Source organism: Syngnathus leptorhynchus, chromosome 19, assembly GCF_054491065.1.
Source record: "Syngnathus leptorhynchus isolate UIUO chromosome 19, UIUO_Slep, whole genome shotgun sequence".
Taxonomy (NCBI): Eukaryota; Metazoa; Chordata; class Actinopteri; order Syngnathiformes; family Syngnathidae; genus Syngnathus; species Syngnathus leptorhynchus.
In genome coordinates, this window is record NC_141213.1 from 5775819 (window position 1) to 5799585 (window position 23767).

General features: G+C 40.6%; 1 protein-coding gene across 1 annotated transcript in view; it reads right to left on the reverse strand.

Annotated features, from left to right (window-relative positions):
• Positions 1-299: 299 nt before the first annotated feature.
• sema5a (sema domain, seven thrombospondin repeats (type 1 and type 1-like), transmembrane domain (TM) and short cytoplasmic domain, (semaphorin) 5A) overlaps positions 300-23767 on the reverse strand; it is a 42041-nt gene continuing 18573 nt past the window's right edge. The window contains exons 9-20 of the mRNA XM_085939432.1: positions 22187-22394; positions 21344-21461; positions 19290-19480; positions 18664-18807; positions 16893-17040; positions 12174-12399; positions 7078-7287; positions 6002-6172; positions 5721-5876; positions 4844-4888; positions 4088-4299; positions 300-1310 (exon numbers count right to left, since the gene is read on the reverse strand). Coding sequence (XP_085795558.1) covers positions 1191-1310; positions 4088-4299; positions 4844-4888; positions 5721-5876; positions 6002-6172; positions 7078-7287; positions 12174-12399; positions 16893-17040; positions 18664-18807; positions 19290-19480; positions 21344-21461; positions 22187-22394 — 1949 coding nt within the window. The 3' untranslated portion in view covers positions 300-1190. The remainder of the gene's footprint in view (positions 1311-4087; positions 4300-4843; positions 4889-5720; positions 5877-6001; positions 6173-7077; positions 7288-12173; positions 12400-16892; positions 17041-18663; positions 18808-19289; positions 19481-21343; positions 21462-22186; positions 22395-23767) is intronic.

A 23767-nucleotide genomic window follows, 5' to 3' on the forward strand; every position in this document is an offset into this window, starting at 1 on the left:
TTGTTCAGGTGTTCCTCGCTACCTTGTCAATTTGTTTGTATTTAGTTCCCTGCTTTATTTCACTTCTGTTTGTTCATTGTCCATGCCACATGTAGTTGCTGTTTGTTTTTCAAGACAAGTTTCTAGCTTTCAAGCTTTTTTTTTGGGGGGGGGGCTTGTGTTTCTGATCATGCACAAGTTGCTTGCCTCTTTGGTTTTAATCTAGGTTTTCATTTAGTTTTTGTTTTTCATCTTGCCCTCGCCTGCCGCTGACAAACATTAGAAACACAGTAAGTCAAAGTACACTCAACACTAACAAGTATATCGTGTCTGAATCAGCTTTTAATTTATGCACAGCAACACAAGCAGACATGTAAAGAGTTAGTTGCAACTGAACCACTGAATAACCTAATATTTGGTTCTGAACAAAAATGTCTCTTCCTTTTATTTTGCAGTATACACGGGTAGCTCTCCAGTTGGCAAGGATAGTGTTTGCTACACTGTACAGTAAATACCATAAACATCCTGCTCCCACAAATACAAAAACAGGAAAAAAAAAAAAAAGAAATAGCAAACACTCTTCTCTTTAACGTTTTTTTTTCTTACAAAAAATACAAAAAGTACTGCGACTGAACTGGTGCAGGCTAATGTGAATACTGCCAGTTACATTTCAGAATACACAAAGAATTTTCTTTTGAATATTTAAGACAAGTATATAAAAAAAATAATTACAAAACTAAATTGTATCAATCACTTGTTGCATGAGTCTAACAGAAAAAAAAGTAGCTTGACTTCAAATATCTACAGCCTGATTCTTGCGAGTTATCTTCAAAAGAAAAAAAAAAATGGAATGCTGTCATGCAAACTGAGACGTCAGATGAGTCATGCAAAGCAGATTTTATGTGCCTCATTAGAAATGCAGCACTTTTCACAGAGTCACAGGAAAGTTAAAATCGATTCCCCCTTTCGTGTTTGTCGAGCTGTCGTCCATTTCCCAGAAAGGGAACTGAGCTTTCCAAACGTACCGCAAGGCACCTGAGAGTGGGCCGCTCCCTCTGTTGGCATGGCAACGTGTTCACCTTTTCGCTGCCAGAGTTTCAGAGTGGACGGAGCTGCCCGACGCGTGGTTTTATGAATCTCAATATATATGCAACAATTTAATTCAGTCAGGGTGGGGGTGGGGGGAGGGCAGCCATTTGGCATCTTCTTCTTTAATAGTCATCATAGGTGTTAAGGTCGGTGAAGTATGCGTTGGTGTAGGTCTTCCCGGTGCGCTGTGGGTTGAAGTACTTTTGCCGTTCCTCCAGAATCAGATTGTTTTTGTTGAAGGCCTGCATGAGGAAACGAGAAAAGGACCAATTAGTCTGCTCTCATTTTTCCTCAATAGTGATTAAATAATTATTCAGCTCAAAAATGGGAAGGTATGTTAGGGGCTGCACTGAAAAGACACAAATTGTAAACAAAAAAAATATTTTTTCTTCTTGAATTAGGATTTTATGAAAGGGATTTTTACATTCAAACTTTTCTTGAATATATTATATATTTAATATATTCCTTCTATAAAAATTATTGTAATTTCAATGTTGTTCACTTACTGCTTTTTTTTCTTTTATTGTTTTAACCTACGTAAGAAATCTTTTTTCCTCATAACCACATTTTTTAATTGTGTCAACTTTAATCTCGTCCCTATTCTTTTCAGTGTGGCCCTAAAAAATAAAGTCAAGCAATTGAAAGGCATGAAATGAAACATCCATTTTATATATATATCTATATATCTATATATATAGATATATATATATGGCATTTGGGAACAAGGTTGAAAGGAGCGCAAGTCCACCACGTAGTTAAAAGTGTTTACTTTGGTTTCTGTCATCACTAACAACCAGTATCAGCCATTTCTGTACTATAATGAGAGCAAAAGAATGTTAACAATAAGGACACGATGGACTCCGCTTTGGAACTAAGTACAACATCAGCCATTTGATCAATTCAATGTGATCAATTTGTGTAATTGAACATTTGATAATACTGCACATACAGGCATGGACACGGAGCGAAGGCGCTATCCCCGCATTTTATTTGCCTTCATTTCCGTGATGTGATTTGTACGCAAAGAATTGTAATCAACACGTTGTAGTCCCATAGGGACACTTGGGATTGCATCCCTGTGAAAGAGGCCCCTTGGCGACTCCTTCACAGCTGTGCTCGAGTGCTAATGAGCACTTTTTGCACCTAGAATGCGCTGACTGAAAGAAAGATTGTCGGATTCCGAAGAATCAAGCACTCAAAAGTAATGTGTTGGAAAATGCACCGTGTCAATAATGTCACAGAGAACCTGTTTCGATGGAGACTGAAGATTATCAACTGTTTAGCTGCAGTCGGACTGCAAATGCATGATTCGGGGAAACTAATGTCAAATTGGATCAAGTAAAAAAAAAAAAAAAAAAAACAAGATTAGGAAGATTTCAATAGCTCAACAGAAGTACCAGACGTATTGGCTATTCATTTTAGTGGCTATAGATTAGCACTTAGTCTGATAACAAATTTTGCAAACACTGCATGTGGTATAAAAAAAGTCGACCAACTTTTTGGGCATACTAAAAGTACTGCAAAGTCTTTCTTAGTTTAACTATTATGTCATCCCATTTCATTTCTTCAAATTAGTTAAGGTTAGAATATTGCTTCAAGCTGTTCTGGTGTTAGTGATGAACAGAGGAGCATTTAGGGGAAAAAAAAAAGCGCATCGATACATCAAATTAAACACAAAACGTGACAAAACCAGAGACAAAAAACATGCAAATAGTGGCAATCGCAAAGAGAAATATCATCTCACAAGCTGTGCAGGGGAGAGGAAAGGTGTGCGATTTCTTCACGATGCTCGGGTAAAGGCTGGGTAAGGAGGGGAGGGGTTTTAGCATGATCAACTAAAGGCTGTACTCCAACCTGTCGCGCACAGGAAGTGCCACAGGAAGTGGAAGGGACACGGTGAGGGGTGGAAGAGGAACTGTTTTGGTCAGAGAATTTGTTTGGGGTGGGGGGGGGGGGGGTCGAGAGGTGGGATGTAGTAGCGAGGTCAGTGGTTAGTAGAATATCTCCAGGCCCCGCACAGACACCCCCATGTTAGCAGAGACAGGCTGGTGGTGCATGGCGGGCTCGTCCAAGGGCAAGAGAACCGAAACGTCTGGCTGCAAGGAGAGGAAGGAAACAAAACCAAACCTTTTGCTTCATTATTCTTCAATGGACACCACGTGACCATGTAACCCATATGCACTGCTTCTTTTTCTGCTCTGGATGATAATGACGATGCTTTGAAGATTATTATTCAAATGTGAGCTCTTGCAAAAACTCCTATTCTTAATTGAACCTATTTAGAAAGACAGGCACAATACGCCAGAGGAAAAATAGTGTTGGTTCTGTTCAATTTCTTCTTTCTTTTTGTCACATGATGTGGAGCGTCTGTATTAATATCCGCCTCTGTCTGCAAATGAACACAGCAAATTATGCTCCTGACTCTAATTGCATGACAGATGAACACTCCTGACACCTTCATGCCTTGATGAAATTAGACTTGGACATGTTTGTGCTGAGCCAAATCATCTTTTGCCTAACGGAGCCCCTTGGCTATTCACTCTTTGTTTATAAAACATGTCTTATGTAATTATGTGCAATTTTTCCAGGTCATTGCTGCAGATAAATGGAGCAAGGTAACAATTTATAGAGAAGGGTTACGCGATTAAACTACCTGGAAAGGTCTTTGGGAAGGTCTATTTGTACTTTCTGGACATAGATTTGACACCTCAGGTATAACTTCTTTTTTTTTTTTGGGTGGGATTTCGCCTACACTCAAACTACAACTAAAAAGTGGGAGATCTCCAAGACACAGTGCGAGTGTTCCCTGACAGCCCCGAGGTGTATGAATATATTATGAGAAAGCAGAAGTTTGACTCCGACATAGAACAAAGTGACACAGTGAGACGCCAGAGGAGCACATGAAAAGAAATGCAGGCAACACTTGTCAATCTGTTAACAAGGCTAGATCGAGGATGTCAGCACTCTGCGGGTGTTTGTGTGACAGTCGAGTCATGCAGCTCAAATATCCCGTACGGACCTTAATGGCTTCCACCGTGTCGTATTTGTCCAGTTTGTTGATGTGGTTGGTGATGCTGGTGTTGAGCGGCGCGGCCGAGATGGGGTGAATGACGGTGGCGTCGTGAGATTGCTGTTGGTAGTGTTGGCAGTACGAATACACCAACAGGGTGACCAGGCATCCCAGGATGGAGCTGCTGAGGCCCACGGCAATCATGTGGAACAGGTTGAAGTCTGAATGGAGATGGGGATAGAAAGGAGTTGGTCCTTGGAGCTGAAAATCATACCATGTAATATTACATACAATACTTTCAAATATATTTCTATTTTGTCTCTAAATAAACACGGCATAAGTGACAGAAACAATTTGGGTTTTTGGCTGCGAGCTAAGATTGCGTGCGCGCCAGCTGCCAGTTATTTACCAACACACGCCAGCGTGTCTTCTGAACTCTGAGCACTTTCATCAGCATTCCTGCAGCTGTTGCACGAGTAAACAGGGTTAAAAGAGATTTTATTGAGCTCCTCAAAGTGTAACTGTGTAGCTAAGGTACGTTTTTTCTCCGGATTTCTGCACCTGAATTTTAAGCGTAGTACATTACTGGAGGGCGTGTGGAACGTGGATTAGCACGTAATTCCGATTTCTGTGGTGAGATCTTATCAGATCAGCATTTCTCTTCAATTCTTCTTTTACAGAGGGATTAATCGTCATTTAAATAGAAATGGAAATGAATGCTGCACACCTCTCTCACACATCCAAGTACACTCACACATTTATTACCTCCACAGTGTCTCTCCTCCTGACTGGAGCGTGCAATGGAGACTTCTGAAGGAGGAAAAAAAAAATAGCAAAAGGTATTAGAATTGGGCCTGGAACGGGCGCAAACACACCCCTGCTCGCGTGACAAATTACACCTCCGTTGGCGAATGCTGAGATGAAAGCTGCTTTCAATATGATAAAGATAACAGAAGAAAGTCTGCAAGCTATAATCATGGCCGTGGCAGCACCTGGAGTGCTTTATGAAAAGTAGAGGTCCTCATTAGAGAAAATGAAGTACAAAACATTCCCAATGCGCCGTCATTGACAAGCCTTCACATTAAAGGCGATTGATGATAGAAGAAAATGGGTAATTCTCTCCCATTTTTGCCAAGTATTATATCCTTTGCTAATGAACGCTGAATGATTAAAACCCTTTGATTCAGCTAATTGTTCACGCTTGTGATTAATGGAAGTAATCGCATGGCTCCCATGAATATTGTAAAGGAACACTTTTTTTTTGACTCGTGCATTAAAATGATTGTCGTGGATATTTATGACGAATATGTTTCATCTTCCGTTAATGAAATTCAATGCGAATCGGCTTTTGGTGTTAACTTTCTGTCGATAGCGATATGGCCGCCTAAGCAGATATCAATATTATTGGCGAAGGAAAAACAATGTGTATACATTTGACTTTGACAAAGCTGCCATTTCTTCTATTTTCTGACAAAAGATTACGTGCCTCGACTGATCTATCTCACTTTATACATCACACAAGTGCCCAAAGCCAGATAAATAATCCATTTTTTTTTTTTTATCATTACATAATTTAAACGACTGCCTTGGGCCTATGTACCAGAGATGGATCTTCAATGTATTTGAGTGTATGAATGAGTACCTGGTATAAGGTTGGAGTCTGGTGAGCACGGCCTGCTCTCACTGCTGTTTCCTGAGCACTGATTTCCAGTGGGAAACAGGACATCGCAATGACGGACACGTAACTGAGCCCCTCTGGAGTCGCACAGGGACCACTGGGACCAGCTGGACCAGCTCTCTGCAAACAAAAATGAGCTGTGTCATGTTTGTGTGGGCCCTTGGTTATGTATTAGTCATGCGTGGCTACCCTCCACAGGGTCTAGAGTGGCTGAAAAGAAGAAGCAATGGAACTTGTGTGTGTACCTGGACAGGCTTGAGTGTTGCATAGAGCCTCCTCAGTGTGCAGGCCAAGGCAGATGTCTCCTCCATAAGCAGGCGGGGGGTTACTGCAAGTTCGCGTCCTCATGTAATGTCCACCTCCGCATGTCACAGAACACTTGGACCATGAAGACCAACAGGACCAGCTTCCATCCACTTAAGGCAGCAAGAAAAAAAAAGAGAGGTTTCGCCTTGAGACAGCAGTCCAACAGGAAGCTCCACTTTAATTTTCCAACCAACCCCCGAGAAAATGGATTAGAATTCAGGGCAGGTAGTGAATTTTGCTTTCAAGAAAGCAAAATAATAAGGCACAAGGAGGTGTCAAATCCGTTTTTTCGGGAACACAAACTCATGCCTGATTTATGTTGCAGTTCAAAAGAAGCTGCTGCAAGCTTTTTTTTTTTTTTGACGAAACAGAAATGATGAAAAATTGCGTGCGTGTGTGTGTATTTTGACATGACAGAAAGTATGCGTCCTACAGCTGTTCCAAATAAATCCAGATATCCCTGAACTCATCCATTTCTTTTTTTAATCAAGATAAATGAACCATCGGCAAGCGCGTTACTGATCGCAGCATCAGTTTTATTACTTTTATTAAACCACTTATGTTACTTATTAGTTTGGTGAAATGTGACTTTCTATTTTATGAAGACTTACGGCTTTTGAAAAGCCATTGTTGCTACGCAGGTAATAGAAGTTGCCGTTTTGTATAATTTCTCTATCTCAAAGTGAGGCGCAAGTCGATTCCTGGCCCATCATGACGGATGGTCTCATCTTGGTCAAAGTGAGAAAAACAGATTCATTTGTTTCTAAACCAGACGGATGGTCGGAACGACAGCCCTTTTCTTCCTTTTCGAGAGTTGAATTAAAAAGAATCAGATTAGACTACAAAGGATCACAGCTGCTCTCTTGGGGGTCTGGCTTTCAATGGACTCTTTTCCTTAATCAAGCAAAGAATGCATCTCCGTGACTTTGTGATTCCGTAAGATTTGGCGCCACGATTCATTCATTCGTTAATAGATGTCTTGATCTTCTCCATTTGGTGAGTGGACATCCCTTACCAGGACAAGGAGTGCTGTTGCACTCCTGGTACTCCTGGGGAGCCCCCATGCAGGTCTGACCGCCGTGCTTTGGCTCCGGGTTGCTGCAAGTCCGTTTCCTGCTGCGGATTCCGCGGCTACAGTCTCTGCTGCACTGGGTCCAAGAAGACCACGAGGACCAGCCACCATTCACGGTGCGGGCGGATATTTTCCCCAGATGAAGAACCTCACCTGCAAAGGAAAATTGCTTTAGTTCATTTCTGCTTTCTGAAGATGGATTTAGTAAGCTATGTGCGGCTGGCTTCTCGTGTTCATCAAACAACATCAGTTTTCATCATTAGTGCTCTCTTGTGGAATGAATCACAGAATCCCAGTGAAACTTTTATTCAACTATAATTATCTGGTGCATTAGTCAAGGTTGTGGAACTGTTGCAGCCGGTGAAGGAAGAATCATCTGGTCTGTCTGAGTGAGTGAACGATAATCACCTGAGATGAAATTACAGTGACTGTCCAGGTCGGATGAGTCATTCTTTCCTTGGCCACTGTCTGCTTTTACAGACGATAATGGAGCTCCAGGTTGCTGCCTTACTTTTATGTCATTCTTCATCAACTCTCATCTTCTTCAAGGCCTTTGATTTTTGGCCCATCTTTCTTTGTGGTCTTTTTAAATTTGTCTCATTATACATACCATTTCACAGTTTTTCCCAGCCAGCCCTTCTTGTGTTGTCAACGAGACGGAGTGTTTACTTCAATCTAGTCCTAACCTCTTCATAAATACGGCCGACGTTGGCAGCTTACCGCCTCATCACCTCACAAGCCGGCTTGTGGACCGACAGGGCCCGTCCGAGCGTGTGCTCTTTATCGATTGCAAGCGCGCAGTACCACGGGCTGACCTGCCTGCAGCTGTGACCTGATACTCTTCATCCAGACTTATTTGAGGCCCATATATTGAACGGCTGCCCGTCGTGATTAGGTTGGTCAGCTTCATCGGGTTTCATCTCATTAGTGCAGGCAACTTCTTATCTTATTGTCATGGAAGTAATGTAAACGGGACAATTGTCATTTGTCAAAATTGAAAATAATTGTCCTATATTCAGAGCAGCAACGCTATTAAATGTTGTTGCGGTTGCTCACAGTGGAACCGCACAACTACGGAAATTTCTGTTCTGACCTGAAATTTGTCAGCCGGCAGCTTTCTCAAGGGAAGTTTTTTTTCTTTTTTTGCAGAGGAGCCATATAAAGAGAAAGCAATTAAAACTCTTGAAAGGGCACAGGGGTATAATGAACAGAACGGACTCACAAATGAAATACATGAGGTATGTGTACACCGGGAAATATAGAAATAAATAAGGTCGCCTCCTTCTGAGCATGTTTGTGTAGTTTGGTCTTCAAAGAATGAAGCAACAACACGACAGCTGGCGCTAGTCACATTAGAATGGCTGGCTATCGTGTCTGTTCGATTTTCTTCGGGTTCATATCACATATGGGTTCCATCAAAGCCAACGTCTGGTTTTAAGGATGTTAAATCATAATGCCAACTCAGCAATCCTTCTCCATATGCTGGCGTATTGTTTATATGCTACCTGGTAAGACTCGCTTGATCTAAGCTTCTGACAGACGCTCGGCCCTCCAACGCATCAGCAATTTTTTTCAACTTGATAGAACTTTCACAGTAATTCAACGCTGACACCGTTATGGTATTTGATGTTAAGTGGAAATGATCTGAAAACAGATGCTCATGGGAATAAATTAAAGCTATGAAGCAAAAGGTATGCTTTTGAAAATTCCAGGTTGAAAGGTTATTGTCTGGTGCAGATGTGGGCCTCAATTTGATGGTTTTGAATGTATAAGAACATGGAAAGTGAGGAAAAAAAGATTTTTCTTGTATGTTGTCAAATAACAAGCTTTTCCTCTCCCCAGGTTAATTGAGTCACCAATGGCACCCAAGGAAGCATCCAGTCTGAGAAGGTAACAAAGCGAGAAAACAAGCTACAAGTCTCCGCCTTGGTTTAAAGGTCAGGATCAAATCTTTTTCTCTCTCATTAAAGGGCACAGTCCAAACTTCCTGACAGGCAATTTTTCAAGTCAAGGCATCATTTCATGGCAAACAAAACGGAAAATATTGGAGGATGACTACCTGTGTCTGGGGTTTTTTTTTTTCTTCCTCCTTCATATCACTTAAATGTGACAAATGGATTGTGGAAAATGTTCACCAAAAATCAAGCAACAGACATTAATACAAAGAAGTGTTGGCCCCAAAAAAAACAAAACACTGATTAAAAAAAAAATCTCATCTCTGTTCCACCAAACAAATGTCATACTTATACAACAAATATTAAACTCTAAAAGAGCGCAACATTAATACAAGACATAACCTAAAACCTCAACTGCACTCTTATCTTAACCCCGTTCAATTTCGTACTTTAAAAGCCAAGCGTGCCGGCTGAGAAGAAAAGACGAAAAGAAAAGAAAGCAGAGACAATAAGGATAGCGCAGCGCTTATCATCAGTCAGCACTGGCGTACGTCCAACAAGTCTGTGCTGTGTAGAAAAGTAATCTGTTGCCCACAAGAGGGTCTTGGCCCTTATAGCGCATCAGCTCAAGTGAAACGCATCAAGCAAGCCTGCTGCTGTGCTGACATGTCATACTTTCTCCACAATGAAGCCATCGCTCACTAAAGCAAGCTGACCAAACAATAAACTCTTCCAAAGCTTGGCCTTTGTGAATACATTTCCCCAAAAATCCAAATATACTGCGGCTTAATTCCAACACATTAAGTTCAATGGTAGTGCTATTTACTATATAAGACTACTGAAACCAGATCATTAATTTCTTTCCATTGATTGAACGAGACAAGCATATTAGTTTTTATCGTCATTTATAACACGGGCCGGCTCGGGGTCACACGGGATGACTTACGACTAAAGCTTTGATACGTTTGAGGCCCGCCGGAGACAGACAGGTTGTTGGATTCAAACAGTGAGAGGTGTTTAAATATTTCAAAAGATATCTCTTTTTTATTTGTGTTTTTGACACAGTTCTTGTATCATTATTCTGAGCAGGTGTGTCGAATGAAGTGCCAACGTTTCTCATATGTAATGACTACTCTATGCTATTATGCATCTTCTGATTTAAATTACCTGAAGTTTAATTGCAAAGAGCTCATCTCTTCAAAATCGCACTAACGATTTAATGCGGTTGCTGATAATAATGCTCGGTGAGCATACTTAATCGAACGAGTCTTTTAAGTTAAGTATGTCAAACACCAAGCATGGAATGGATCCCCAAGCTTAGATTCTGACATTTGTGCTTGAAGCCATAACAGGTTCTTACTCATGAAGTTATCGCTGTCATTAAGACAAGATCATTCATGTGAATCATCACAATATACATTTAGTGGTGAAGCCTTTTTAAAAATCATATTTCATCCCCTGTGATAAAGACTGATATGTATCGTAATGAGTTCAAAGCAATGATGGCTTTTCTTGCATCATTGTCATGTGCATGTTACGTGATGACGGAGAAATGACGCAGATGAGTTCCCAAACAAGAGGAGATTAGAAGAAAGCTTGTAATGAATCGGGTTCAAATGAGAACCAAAAATGAAGACCATAAACTTGAAACACTACTGACCGTGAATGAAATTGGCTCATCAACATCTATTTTCATTTGCATACGAGCACGTATATTTTATTTTCTTTGCCTGATTTGCGAGACGGGAGGAAACTCCCTGATTTGTTTTTAGGCGCTACTCAGTGCTACGTCGCGAAACATGAATAGGAAAATTTTGGGAGAAGATTCACACTTGTTTTTCCAATTGACTACTGCTAAAAAAAATAAATCTTGTTTCAATTAAGAAGACAGTCTTTATTAAAATATGTCCCTTAATAAATTCATTCACATATTTCCCCTTTAAAAATAAAATTAACATCCCTGAAGGGATTTTGTCCTCAGGCTACATTTTTTTTTATAAGAAAAATAATATACTTTCTTTTCATTTCTTTTATTATTTACTCCTGGTTCTTGGGCATCCTTGCTTGAGAGTCTTGTCATCTCCCCACATTGCCACTCCCTTTTTTTGTCACTTGCTGTGATGAATGCACGTGATGGGATGTCAGGCTTCTACCTGGTGACATTTTCTAATGAAACACATGCGTGTGTCTACATGCACGCACATCCTCCTGATAATGAGGAACAAGGCAAATCAGTTAAAGCTCCCTGGTGTCTGTCACGTCAAAGTTTGTTTTTCACGTGCCCGTTGGTGCTCAGTGCAAACCCCTCGAGGTGTATTTAAAAAGTTTCAGCTTCAACAATATGCACTCGTGACAACATTAGACTAGATTTTTAATCTGGAAAAATGAAGCTTGGAGAAGAAACATCCTAGTGACACGTGGGACCACCCAGACTCAACTCAAAGTGGAACAAGCCATTATGATAAGCCCTTGTTTCCCCCCCCCCCCTACTGCAATGTGATTATTTTTTTTTTTGACCCCCTCCATATTAAAATTTGCACTTAACAACACGCCAATTAGCTGCCTCTTTGTATGCATGCTGAGAAGTACTTGTTTCTGAAAGTGCAAATGGGAATAGCTGCAAAAAAGTATTATTAGATATTACACCTGGAATGAGACGTAGCAGTGAGAACCATTTTTATTATTGGCGTCCATAGAAACGACAAGCGTATGCAAGAATTAGCTTGTGTGTTTGTCATTATTTTAGCAGCGTATCGAATAAATCTGGATGTGATTTTTGTCACCCAGATTTTGGTTTAGTAGCTGTCATTTATCCGACGGAACAATAATAATTGCAAGTCAAGTATGAACCATACGGTGTGAAAGGGGCAATAGTTGGACGGATCGAGTATGTCGAAAAATTAATAATTCTAGCCTAACTACTAATTAAGTTGGTCTCAATACCTTTGGTTGAATTATATATCATGGCAGAGATTGATGTGGTTATAATCTAAAGATTGGCTTTTGGATTGGAACTTAATTAACATGTCTGATGCTTTGGTGTGTTGATAAATGACAGAAGCTGAAATATGAGTGGATTTTTTGGGGTCATGCCGTTTGAACGCAAAGAATATTGCACCAAGGGACAAACATCTAGCTTCTCACCATCAGTGGAGCAGCCGGTCGAACCGTCGCTAGAGCAGTATCGCATCTCAATCCTCTGCCTGCCCACCTCCAGCAGGCTGGCATCCGGGATGCGAGCCTTGCACGTGTAACGGAAACGCTGCTCGTAATGCCCTCCGTTGTCGGAAATGTTAACCGGTGTCCACGGGGTCCATGGTGTGGTCTTCTTCAGGTCTGGACAAGGCTGGGAGTTGCATGACTGGTATTCCTGCAGATGCGGGGACAAAATGTTCAGCATGAAAAGTTCAGACAAACCATTGCCGTGTTTCTCAAGCTTAATAAAACACCAGACAATAGCTTTGAAAATTCAGTCAGAAATTTGACGTGACAAATTATTAATAGCATAAAAACAAACAGTCTTTTTTTAATATCTCATTGCTGCTCATCCTTTAAAGCCAGCTGATTCTGGTTGTGGTTGGTTTATGTGGCTGGGGCCAGCGGAGGATACGTTCCCCTTCGGACCATTTCACTGAACACGGCCCGACGCAAACAAAGCAGGCAGTAAAGGTCATTGATGGAGTTCAGAGGCAAGTGGAAAGGAAAGGAGGGCTGGAAAGGGGAAGCAAGGAGGTGGAAATGAGGCGCTTTCCCCTGTCTGCATTCAGCTATAAATATGAAAAACACATCACTGAAGCTCATGTTGTGAGACTATATGGCCTTAAATTCCCTTCCATTAGGACAAGTGGTCAGAAAATAACATTTGTGCTGCTATATGTGATAAGGAGATAATCACGGCACTTCTATGCCAGACGAAGTAGAAGACCGACGACGACTATTCTCCCCTTGCAATCTTGTTTATTTATGCTGAATACGACTCGAGTGCCAGCCAGACCTTGAAAAATAAGATAAGAGTTTCGGCAGCTAGAGTAGCGTGACAGGTCACGGCATTAGGTACACCTACACAATCAAATGAGATTGAAAAGTTGTGTGAAAACATTTTTCGAGTCAATCATGTTTAAATATGTCCCTGCACTGCACTTCTATATCAAGGTTGACAACCTTAAATACTTCAAGAGCCATTTCAACCGTCTTCTACAGAAAATAAACCCATCTGAAGACACAAAACCCTTTTGACATTCCAAGTGAGGATAACTTTGCATCGGACTTTTTTTTCTCTTGGTGTCTTTGTTTTGGTTTTTGATTAGAATTTAGTTTCATGTTTTCACATGAGTATCTTGGCAAATTCCTTGATATTAAATCACTTGGATTGCACTCCGATGTCTCCTATCTGCTTCCATGCACTTGCTTCCCAACCATGCCCATCTCTGACAAATGATTTACTTTCCAAAGTCACCAACTGGTTGATATTCTTGCAGTGAGACCAGGCAGACTTGGGCAAGATACCAAGAACAGGCCCTTTAATGAACAAGAAGCTCCTGTCATGTTTATACTAAAGGAGCTGCCTTGTTCTCCTAAACTTGCACTTGTTTTAGTTACACTCGGAACAAGTCGTGTACATTTCCCCCGGACCACATTCTGGAGACAAATACATTATCTGCTCAAATGTAGCAGCCTATTCTGCCCATGAATGAAGGAAGTAGCCTCTTGGTCTCATTCCATCCATTTGTGTATTGCATCTTTTAACTCATCATCCAACTTTTGTTCCTCCTTTTCCCACTTGTATCTGTCTCATCTTTCTTTGCCTCTTCCAATCGTCACACGTTCTCCCTCTTCTTTAAAGGTTAGCCAATGGTGGGATTGAAATTCTGTTAGTGTCCGTGATGAACGGGCGCGTCAGGTCCACTGCACTTCCTGCCTCTTTCCATCTAGCACCCTAATCGCCACCACACATTAATATTTAACATTGTTCCGCACAAGCCGCCGGCGGTCTGTGATCATCAGACACAACAACGGGGTAGACACACAGAGGCAACCTTCATGTCTTTCTGGCCAACGAAGCAACTACAAAAATAAAACACTAACGCGGCGAGATCAAGATAAGTGATCTGTGGGTGTTGTGAGTTGTTAATGGTTGGCCAACACAGTAAATATTTAATGAAACCGCTCCGGTATGCTTTTGTCTCCAATGCTCTCAAAGGATTCATGTCAATCCAGAGGTCTAAGGATCATTGCTAATCTTAAATCTGCCTCAAGACTCTGTTTTAAGTACTGCTTGTATATATTTTATAGCAAGATCGTCAATGTATACCTAACAAAAGACATCCTAGTGACTGAACCCACATGAAAAGCTTAGCAAGAGGTGGAAAGCTTTTAACTGAACACCTGAGAACTGAGAATCAAATATAAATCTTAAAGGGCTACAAATGACTTTTCAATGTCCATTTGAAGTCAGTCAGACAACCGTACTTTTTGGAATATAAGCCACACCAGGTAAAATTGGTGGAAAATCTTTTGTTTATATATAAGTTGCACCGGACTATAAGTCGACTTTGTATTAAAAGTGCTTATTTCAATTACCTGTATTACCAAAACATATCCTCGGGTTATAGTCCAGAAAATACGGTACATTGCGAGAACACTGCAAAACAAAATGTTCTGTTTCATGCCCTATCGTGAATCAAAAGTGTATTGGGAGGGTGTGAGCAAGGTTTTCTTTAAAAATAAACACAAAGAACTACAAGAAAGAAGGAAATATTCATTGGCAGTCATGTGAGTGTGTGCTTAGTGTAATTACTTCTCATTAAGTGTGTTTACGTGGCTGTGGTACTCTTGTTGTGCTCAGCACGTTAGAGGTGAATAATAACGAGACTTGCCTTTCAAACCTCCCACCATGATGGCTCTAATTATGCTTCTTATTGGTGTGCCTGGGTGTTGTTGGATGCAGAGGTTATGTTAGTTCATATAATCGGCACACACTCGAGCTCCCTGACATTTAAGACAAACATCCAGATGTGAAATATCAGTGTGACTAATCCTCTTTCCAGGCTTTATCTAACACCATCGTGTCCATGGCGACGGCGCCTTCATCACCTCACGTCTCCATGACGCGTCAAGTTTAATTAGCAGTGTCTACTGCGGCACACTTTGTCAAACGCAGACTTCACCCAGTGTGACTTCTTAGGAAGATGCTGTTATCCTGATTACTTGCGTGCTGTTTAACTCGCATAAAAATAAACACTTGCCTAAAAAAAAAAAAAAGACATGGCTACGTTGAGGTCCCAGGTAGTGTACATGAACTGAAAATCTGAATTTCCAATCTTGATCGCAAACTGTAGTGTGGATGTAAGAATTGCTTCCTCCACATCTCCATGGGTTCATGAGGTCCATAACTCTCGCAACAGCGATCTCCCGCCTAGACCTTGATTACATGTAGCTAGGCAAGGGTGAGTTGGTATGCAAAACGCCATTACAAAATCACTAGTCAAGACATTTACGAGAGTGAACATTAAAAATGTCCTTGAAAATAAGCTTTTGACCTTAGAAGACAAATGGGTTCTTCTGAAAAAGCAACGATCTACAGGAATCTAGTGCTTCTAGAAGTTGAGATGTCATATTTAAGTCCTCAATTGCGGCACCGCAGTGTGAATAATTAAAATGTGAATTGACATCCCTCCCTCCTTGTTTGGCTGTTTGGATGACCTTCATTAGCGAAACCTTTTCACAATCAGCCATGCATGATTTGCAACGCAAGTTAGATGTAATTACAGGGTTGAATCACACAAAGATCGGACTGACATTCACATTCTATTATGAAACATTTCGATTGTTTGTAATTACAAAAGTTCATTGTGGCATATATATAGGGCAAAATAACCTGAACATGTTTGCTGCTTGCAGACATTTTCATGCTTTCAGTTTTTTGGAGTTTAGGGAAGCCCCTTTTAGTCTGTATGATATAATGCATTGAAAGATAAGATCACTCACTCAACTGTGGAAAATGCATTAGTTCCAATCAGTCCAGACTTTCTACTTTGAGCAACAAGAGCTTCTCTCAAATTCCATTTGTATATTGTACTGTTCACTATCACTACGTTCCCAGAATAGATCAGAGCATCACGGCCGACGCATCGGTGCGGCTATTTTGACATGTACGATGTATCCCACGGAGAAAGAGCATAAAGGGCACTATCAGGTGACTGCTCAATGAAAGTCGAAATGGGGAGATGCTTTTTCCATTTGTGTGATGTTGTGTAACAACTTACACGTTATGGTCAATTATCAATATGCCAGACTGAGGCTACTGTGTGGGAGGCTTCATAATACAATGCTGACTTTTTTTCCCCCCCATCTTATCAAAAGGTCCATTAGATAATGCTTATGGCGTACTTTTTCCACAAATGTTAATTTACTCGACCACAGTGTCTCTTGTGGTTGGGAAGGCGGGCATGTAAGAAATATATTTCCCTATCCACCCTTGGCTACTATTCAAGAGTCTGTCAAAATAAATATGGACAGCGATGCCATTGCTGGGAATCTAATTTCCGGATGAGCAAGTTAAGTAAGTTGAAATGAAGCTAAAAAATGGTTAAAGCTCGTTCTATCTAAACAAAACACTCTGATAAACACTGAAGGACAAGAGGGCTAAGGACATCCACAAATCTCTATTTCATTTCTAAGATAAAAGCAACAGAGATAATGTAATCACCCCGCCACACTGCCATCAATAGCAAATTGTTCAGCCTGACCTTTGCTTTGTACTTTTCTTTATGAACACACAAAACCTGTTAAAATGGAATATTCCCAGCAATATAGTTGATGGATGCTTTCACAGGATCCAAATGTTATTTTTGCATGACGTACCTGGCCACACCCGGGACAGTCATTGCCATTCTCACATGTTCTCCGCCGCGACTGGATGCCGCCGCCGCAAGGCACGTTGCAGCGTTCCCATGCCGACCAAGCCGACCAGTAGATGTGTGGAGGGCAGGGCAAGTGTTCATTACAATACCTGCCCGAGAAAAACAACAGTGACATCACCATCTGGGAGTTAGGCAACAACCAAAAAATGCCAATTAGAGACAAGACAACCCATTCAACGAGTAGAAAAGAGAAAAAAGTTCATGTAGAAACAAGTTAATATCCCGTTTTTTTAAAGTGGTCAGAAAAATGCAAAACGATTGACATGAATTAAAGTCCTTGACTTAAAAACACGAGGAAAGTGTCCTTTGAATACTCAAAAGACGCCTACGCACTGATTGCCTGGGCAACAAACTGCAAAAGTTACAAAGACTTAATAGTGCAAGGCAGGAATGTCTCGAAAGGCATATCATTGGACAGAAGTACCGCGTTGCTTTGCTTGAAGACATTTCGTCAACGTACTTAAAATATTGCATTTAAATGACGACAACATACACACAATGGATTTGTAATTGCAAAAAAATTAAAAAAAATACCAGACATGATAGCACTTACTTTATAATAACAATGTCAGACTTATTAGAGTCATTATAATTGACAACTTTTGGATATGCTAATAAAACGCTTTACTGTTTAGCAGTGTTTGGAAAGTGCAAGTGCTGAAATAGCTTTCCATGCTTAAATGGGGTCTTATCCATTGTCCTATTCTCAAATAAGACGCTCTTCATGGACAATCAAAAGCTATACTCTTGAATATTGTGATTGGAGAAAATAATCCTTGAAGCAGTTTTCTTTTTGATGTTGACTAATCTGCGTGCTTAAAGTTGGACAGAATGATGGGACTTGGGAGTGGGACAACAAAAAGTGTGAAGGAGAGACTGAATCACAACAATCATTCGCATGCTCCATAGATTAGCAGGTTTACAATAAATCACAAGCGAAATGAGTCACCCCCAAAAACATCTTTTGCACCAATAATAAACATCTTGAGCAGATTAACTTCTTCAAATCCCATTGCAGTGTTTGTCTATCCGATTGAAGCAATTTTCTTTCTAAAATGCGACTAATGAGTCACTAAAGCTGCCAATGTAGGCCAAGGTATGAACTAAGCAATAGTTGATCAATGTGACCTGCCAGATTTAAGATGCGCACGATTGCTCGGATTCACAACATTTGCTCCACCTTTAAATGCTTCGGCTACTACGAACGTTGAAGGCAAATTAATGGAAAGTCACTAGTTCAAAGTGTTGTTAATGCTCCAGCTGATTGGAAAGTAGAAAAGAGAAGAAAAGCCATTGAGGCTTAAAGACAAAAAAAAGAAAATAACGGGTGGGCGGCAGAACCTGCTGTTGGCCTCCCGCAGTCTTTGTGAGGTCATGAATTTGCAAGCTTTTTTTTGTCAGTCAGTGTGTTTTGCTCAAGGCAACTGGTGAAGCTCCATCAGGAGGCACAAGATGAGTTCAGAGGAAGCAGAGGGAGATATTTGATCATCTTTTTGGTCTATTCTCGTTTTCTAATATAATGGATCAGCCCATGTGCGCCTGACTTCATTCTGTCCCATTTTGCCGCATTTAGTTTTTCAATTTTGAGCATCAAATGACACCTCGTCATTAAGACTCAGTCGCTTCATTAAGTCGTTTAACTTAAAATTTTTCCACCCCACATGTGCACTTGTTTCAAGTTTGAAAAGAAATCTGCCAGCAAATTGTGGTACCTCTCCTCTCGATTCTGTCCCACACACACTCGCCCGCCATGACGAGGGGTCGGGTTGCTGCAAGAGCGCTGACGAACTTGAAAGCCAATACCACAGCTGGTGCTGCAGGGAGACCAAGAAGTCCAGGGAGTCCACGCTCCGTTTCTATGGAGACACACACAAAAGATAGTTGTTGTTGATGCTTCTGCCCTTTTCTAAAACACGTACACGGACTGAGTCTAGTTTGGCATCTAGGAATTAAAAATAGTTCAAATGAAAATGTATTTTGTAAATGCTTGAACAAGTAGTTTAGAGTTGGCAATTTAATGCAAATGATTGTTTTCAATTCTGATCCTATTATGCAAGCAAAGTTAGTTTCTCTCCTCCAATTTTTTATATACGGAAATCAATTGAAGTTCACATATCCCAAAAAATTTAGTTGAAAGAAACAAGCTCATTCTGTGCCTGTTAATAAGGATCTGATTTCTTTCAAATTGTCAGTGTTAACAAAAGAACTTGGGAAAGGTGAAAAAAAAAAACAACACCGAATAATTGTCTTCCAAGAAAAGACGTTTTTCTGATTATCACACAACACCACCTTAAATGGAAAACTATTTCGAGCATCATTTCTGTGGGATAAAACCAACCTGGAGCAGTTGGCGACCTCGGCGCTAATCCCGTGACATCTCTGACCACCACATTGAGGGCTGGGGTTATCACATGCGCGTGTACGGCATAGGCAGGAGCCCGCGCTATTGCTGCCGCCGCCGTCGTTGTGGCTACAAGTGGACCACGCCGACCAAGCACCGAAACCTCCATCAACTGTCACATTCCGAACCTGTTGCCAATGAAAAACCATTGAAATACATTTTGCCCGAAAGTACAAAACCATCTATGGCATCTCGAATCAGTCAGGCATTTGCCAAGAAAATCTGCGCAATATAAAAACGGTCTCGGAATATGATGTTCCAAAATGAGGAATGGACACAGCACAGCAAAATGAAAAAAAATAAAATGGCTAGCGTAATAGGAAGGTGACACAGAATTGACTTAAACTGGAAGGTTGTTTTATCAGAGGAACTGTAAATTACTATGTGCTTTGGCAGGAAAAGCTAATATGAGCCATGTTGACACACAGCTCTCATAGATATAAAATGCACATAAAAAAAATCCATATTTTAGACGGTAAAGGATTATTTAAATTATGGATTTTTACCGATAGTACTGATGCTTTTCATCTGGCTTTTCCTCGGTGGAGAAAATGAATTATACTGCAGAAACATGCTTTTTGTGTGTGTGGCCTTCAAGCCCGATATGTCATATAGTATATATTAGTAATCAAAATTTACATAAATGAATGAATAAATTAAATACATTTTCAAATCAAGGTCACCAGACAACAGGCTAACAAGCTGCAATGCTTATATTTACTGTGCATCCTTGACTGAGGTTAATAGATCATATAAATTATCTGTGCTATGTGCAATGTGTATACATACTTGAGAAGGAAAAAAAAAAAAACACATCTTGGTCTCTCCACAAAAGATGAATAACTAGTCATTATTATTTTACAGTATCTTAATAAACTGCTATATGTGATAGAAAAATGTTGCGGAATATTTTTATGGCCCACTTGTTAGGAAATGACACAATTGTGCATGTATATAATGTACCACATTTATACAAGGAAGTAAACAATACACGCAAAAGTATAAATCATTTTTCAAGTCACAGTTCCTACCCATCCATTAATCCAATTTATTATTTCTCTGTGATATTATATATTGATCCTGAACTGCTTACATTACATTGATAGTCAAGAGGTGGTTTAAATCCCAGCGGGTACCAAATGCATCACTTGCCACTATACGACAGTGTACCGATGTTCTTAATTAGTACCATCATTCGGAAATCTACCTGCAAAGCATTTTCTGCTCACGTGACAAATTTCCCTGCAGGATGCCAAAGCAAACTTGTATATACATAACGGCAGTGTATTAATCCTACGTGGAGATAAATGTGTTTACGCCAGCACAAATGTATGCATATTAGGTCCGCTTTATCATTACCAGCATCTGTGCATGAATACTGATTATTTAAACAACATACACAGAATAGACTTATTCAATTGAATTATTTTGGTGCTGAGTGATTAAAAAAAAAAAAAAAAAAGGGCCACAGGTTTTATGTAAAATACCCTCATTTTCTATGCATGGGAAGCCGTGAGGAAGAGTATCAAGGGGTGAGCCGGCTGTTGTACAACTGCAGCTTCTGTTGATTAGAATAAAGACTGTCTGCCATGACAATCGTGTCAAGTGTGAGCACGCTGGATGTATTCTTGCCTTGAGTCACGTTTGAGAGACTGACGAGCTGCTTTGGGACATAGCACAGAGCAGACTCCTCTGCTCGTAAAAAAAAATGACATGAGGGATATTTCTCAAAAAAAAAGAGCTGTGCTGAAAAGGTGGAGCTGATGTATGTGAGAGTTTGAGGAAAACAAAAAAGCAGCCAGAGGTGAATGATTGAGGAGGAGTTCTTGGGAGACATGCTGCTCCCATAAACTTTCCTTGTTGGTTCCAAGGATACCTTTTTTGGAAAGGTTCATCTGATTTTTTTGGGATCTACTAGAAATAGCTCATGTGGATGTGACTATTCCATTCTTGAGGACATTTATTGACTGGACAAGTAGACTGATACTCACAGGGCACTTTGTAATGCTCTGCTCCCATTGGCTCATTCTGGCGCTTTCTTCTAAAGTGGTACATTTCTTCAGGAGGAGGTCCCAACCACAGTAAGGGTCTCTGGCCCCCACACATGCACTGGCAAAGGAAAAGATTGAATATAAGAGAAACAGACAAATTCCTCGAAAAGAAATGCCGATTTACTCTGTGTCCATTTCTTGCTGTTCTGTCTTTTTTTGACGTAATCCTTAAACAAGCACCGGGATTAACCGCGCATTGATCAGATGTCCCTTTCAGGGGAGTTCTTATGGATAGGCTAATTCAAACTCAAGATAGGTCTACAAATATTGACACAATGCCCTAAACCTGGCCACAAAAAATGAAAAGAGAATGAAAACGCGGTCCACGTTGCAAGCTGTAACAGCTCCAAGTTGTAAATCTTTGTTGCATTTGATGACCAGCGCAAATCACAAACACTTTACCTCTCATTGCCATAAAAAACAAGAAAAAAACAGGAATTGTTGTGATCTTTAGCGTGTGCCATGATGGATGGGATTCCACCCTTGTGAGGAGTTTTTACACCCGAGCCTCTGTCAGGTTTTACACTTGACAGACTGCCAGTGTGACAAAGGAACTTAAACTGACCGATAACCACTCGCATTCGCAGCCATCCGGTGTGCATGACAATTTTGGAGGCAAGACAGTTAAGATGGAAAAAAGGGCATCTGAGGGCATCTCTGGAATCAAATTTTTGTTTTTTCGTCTTAGCAACATGGATCTGGCTTCTTAGATAACACAAGACAAAGGTTTGCTTTGGCTGCTTTCCATTGAGACAAATGGTGCTTGCTTATGCATGTACTTACTCTCTAGCCTTGTGGTAGCTGCACCTCTTCAGGGGGATCTTGATGACCTGGTCTCGGACGCCCACGTACAGCTCGCTTCGGCTGTGCAGGATCAGCAGGCTACGGATGGGCTGCCTCTTCCTGGCTGGGAATAGCTCAATCTCTTCCAATAGGCAGCTTCCCGTGGATTGATTCAAAGGCGAGAGCACTTTTCTGATGGTGCCGTAATCTACAAGAGAGAGGAAGTGAGCCTTGGTTTCAAAAGAGAAATCTTTTTTTCTTCCTTAATAGGGCAAGAAACCCTACTATATTATCAACGTACAGTGCAAAATAAGTTTATGAGAGCGCTGTCTCAGACTGTGTGGATGTTTTAGCATTTTAAACAGAGATGAGAAATTTCAAATTAAATTCTGACTGGCTTTGGAAAAGTTAATTAGTCTGTTTATTAATCAAACATAACATTTGCAAGTGGATTCATTTGAAATCTTAATCAAAAACCAAATGGTGTTTTTACAGTTTTAACATTTTCATTTTGAGAAAGTTTAAATACGAAGGGATAATAACAATTCTTGAAAACACACACACACACACACACAAAAACTTTGGTCATCACCTCTGCTACAAATGTGACATTTTTGTGAAGCATTGTGGTGTCAAAGAAATTTGAACGGCACAATTTGTTTTGTAACCATATTTTCCATCAAAACCAGCACAATGCATATAAAATGGTGTTTTTTTCCCCACAAACAACCGATCAAAAGTACAAAAGCCAGCAATGGCCTGTTTATCTGAATGCACTCCTGATTATTCTCACTTAACCATTATGCTGGTAGTTATCAGTGCCCCCCCCCCCCCCCCCAACGTACTCCGAAAACAGAGCTGACACCCACAAAGATTGAATGTGTTTAAGATTCCTAATCAGAAATTCTTTTGTCAGTAGTCAGCACAAAGGACAGACGGCTCAGCCTTGAGACTTTTTATGTGACAATATCCAATCAGGAGTTAAGCTCTGCCTGTCGCCAGGCTTCACCAGAGTGTTTTGTCTAATGTGTTAGTATGATCGAGTCATGAAATCAAGTAGTAGAAACACAAAGTAGTTATTACAACCTATTTTTTTCATTTCGGTGAGCCCCCGGAGATATTTGTTTATTTTCCTCCTTCGGGAGCGTTTAAAAAAAAGCATCCATCTATCATATGCAATCCATCGGGTGAAGCAAAAAAAATAAAAAATTAATGAGGTGCCGAGTATGCAAATTGGCGACAGGGTGGACTTGTGGCTATCAGTTATAAGATTAAGGTTTTGCAAGTGAAGAAATTAAATAGATGGGGAGGGAGCGCATATCAACAAGCTTAGCAAACATTTCCACGAGCAGCCAAACAGACTTTGCAATACGAGCGGATCTATTGTGTATCAATTGTGAGTCTGTCTGGGCCTTGTTAAAACAAACACTTGAGTGTCATCTACATAAGTGATGTTGAATTTGCTCAATTTGATCCCCCTCCCATGCTACGGTGTGTGTAACAAATGATTACAAAACAGAAAGCAGATGCCTCGTGAGTATCTGGTGTCCCACTGATAACGCTTTCCGCACTTTACTCAGG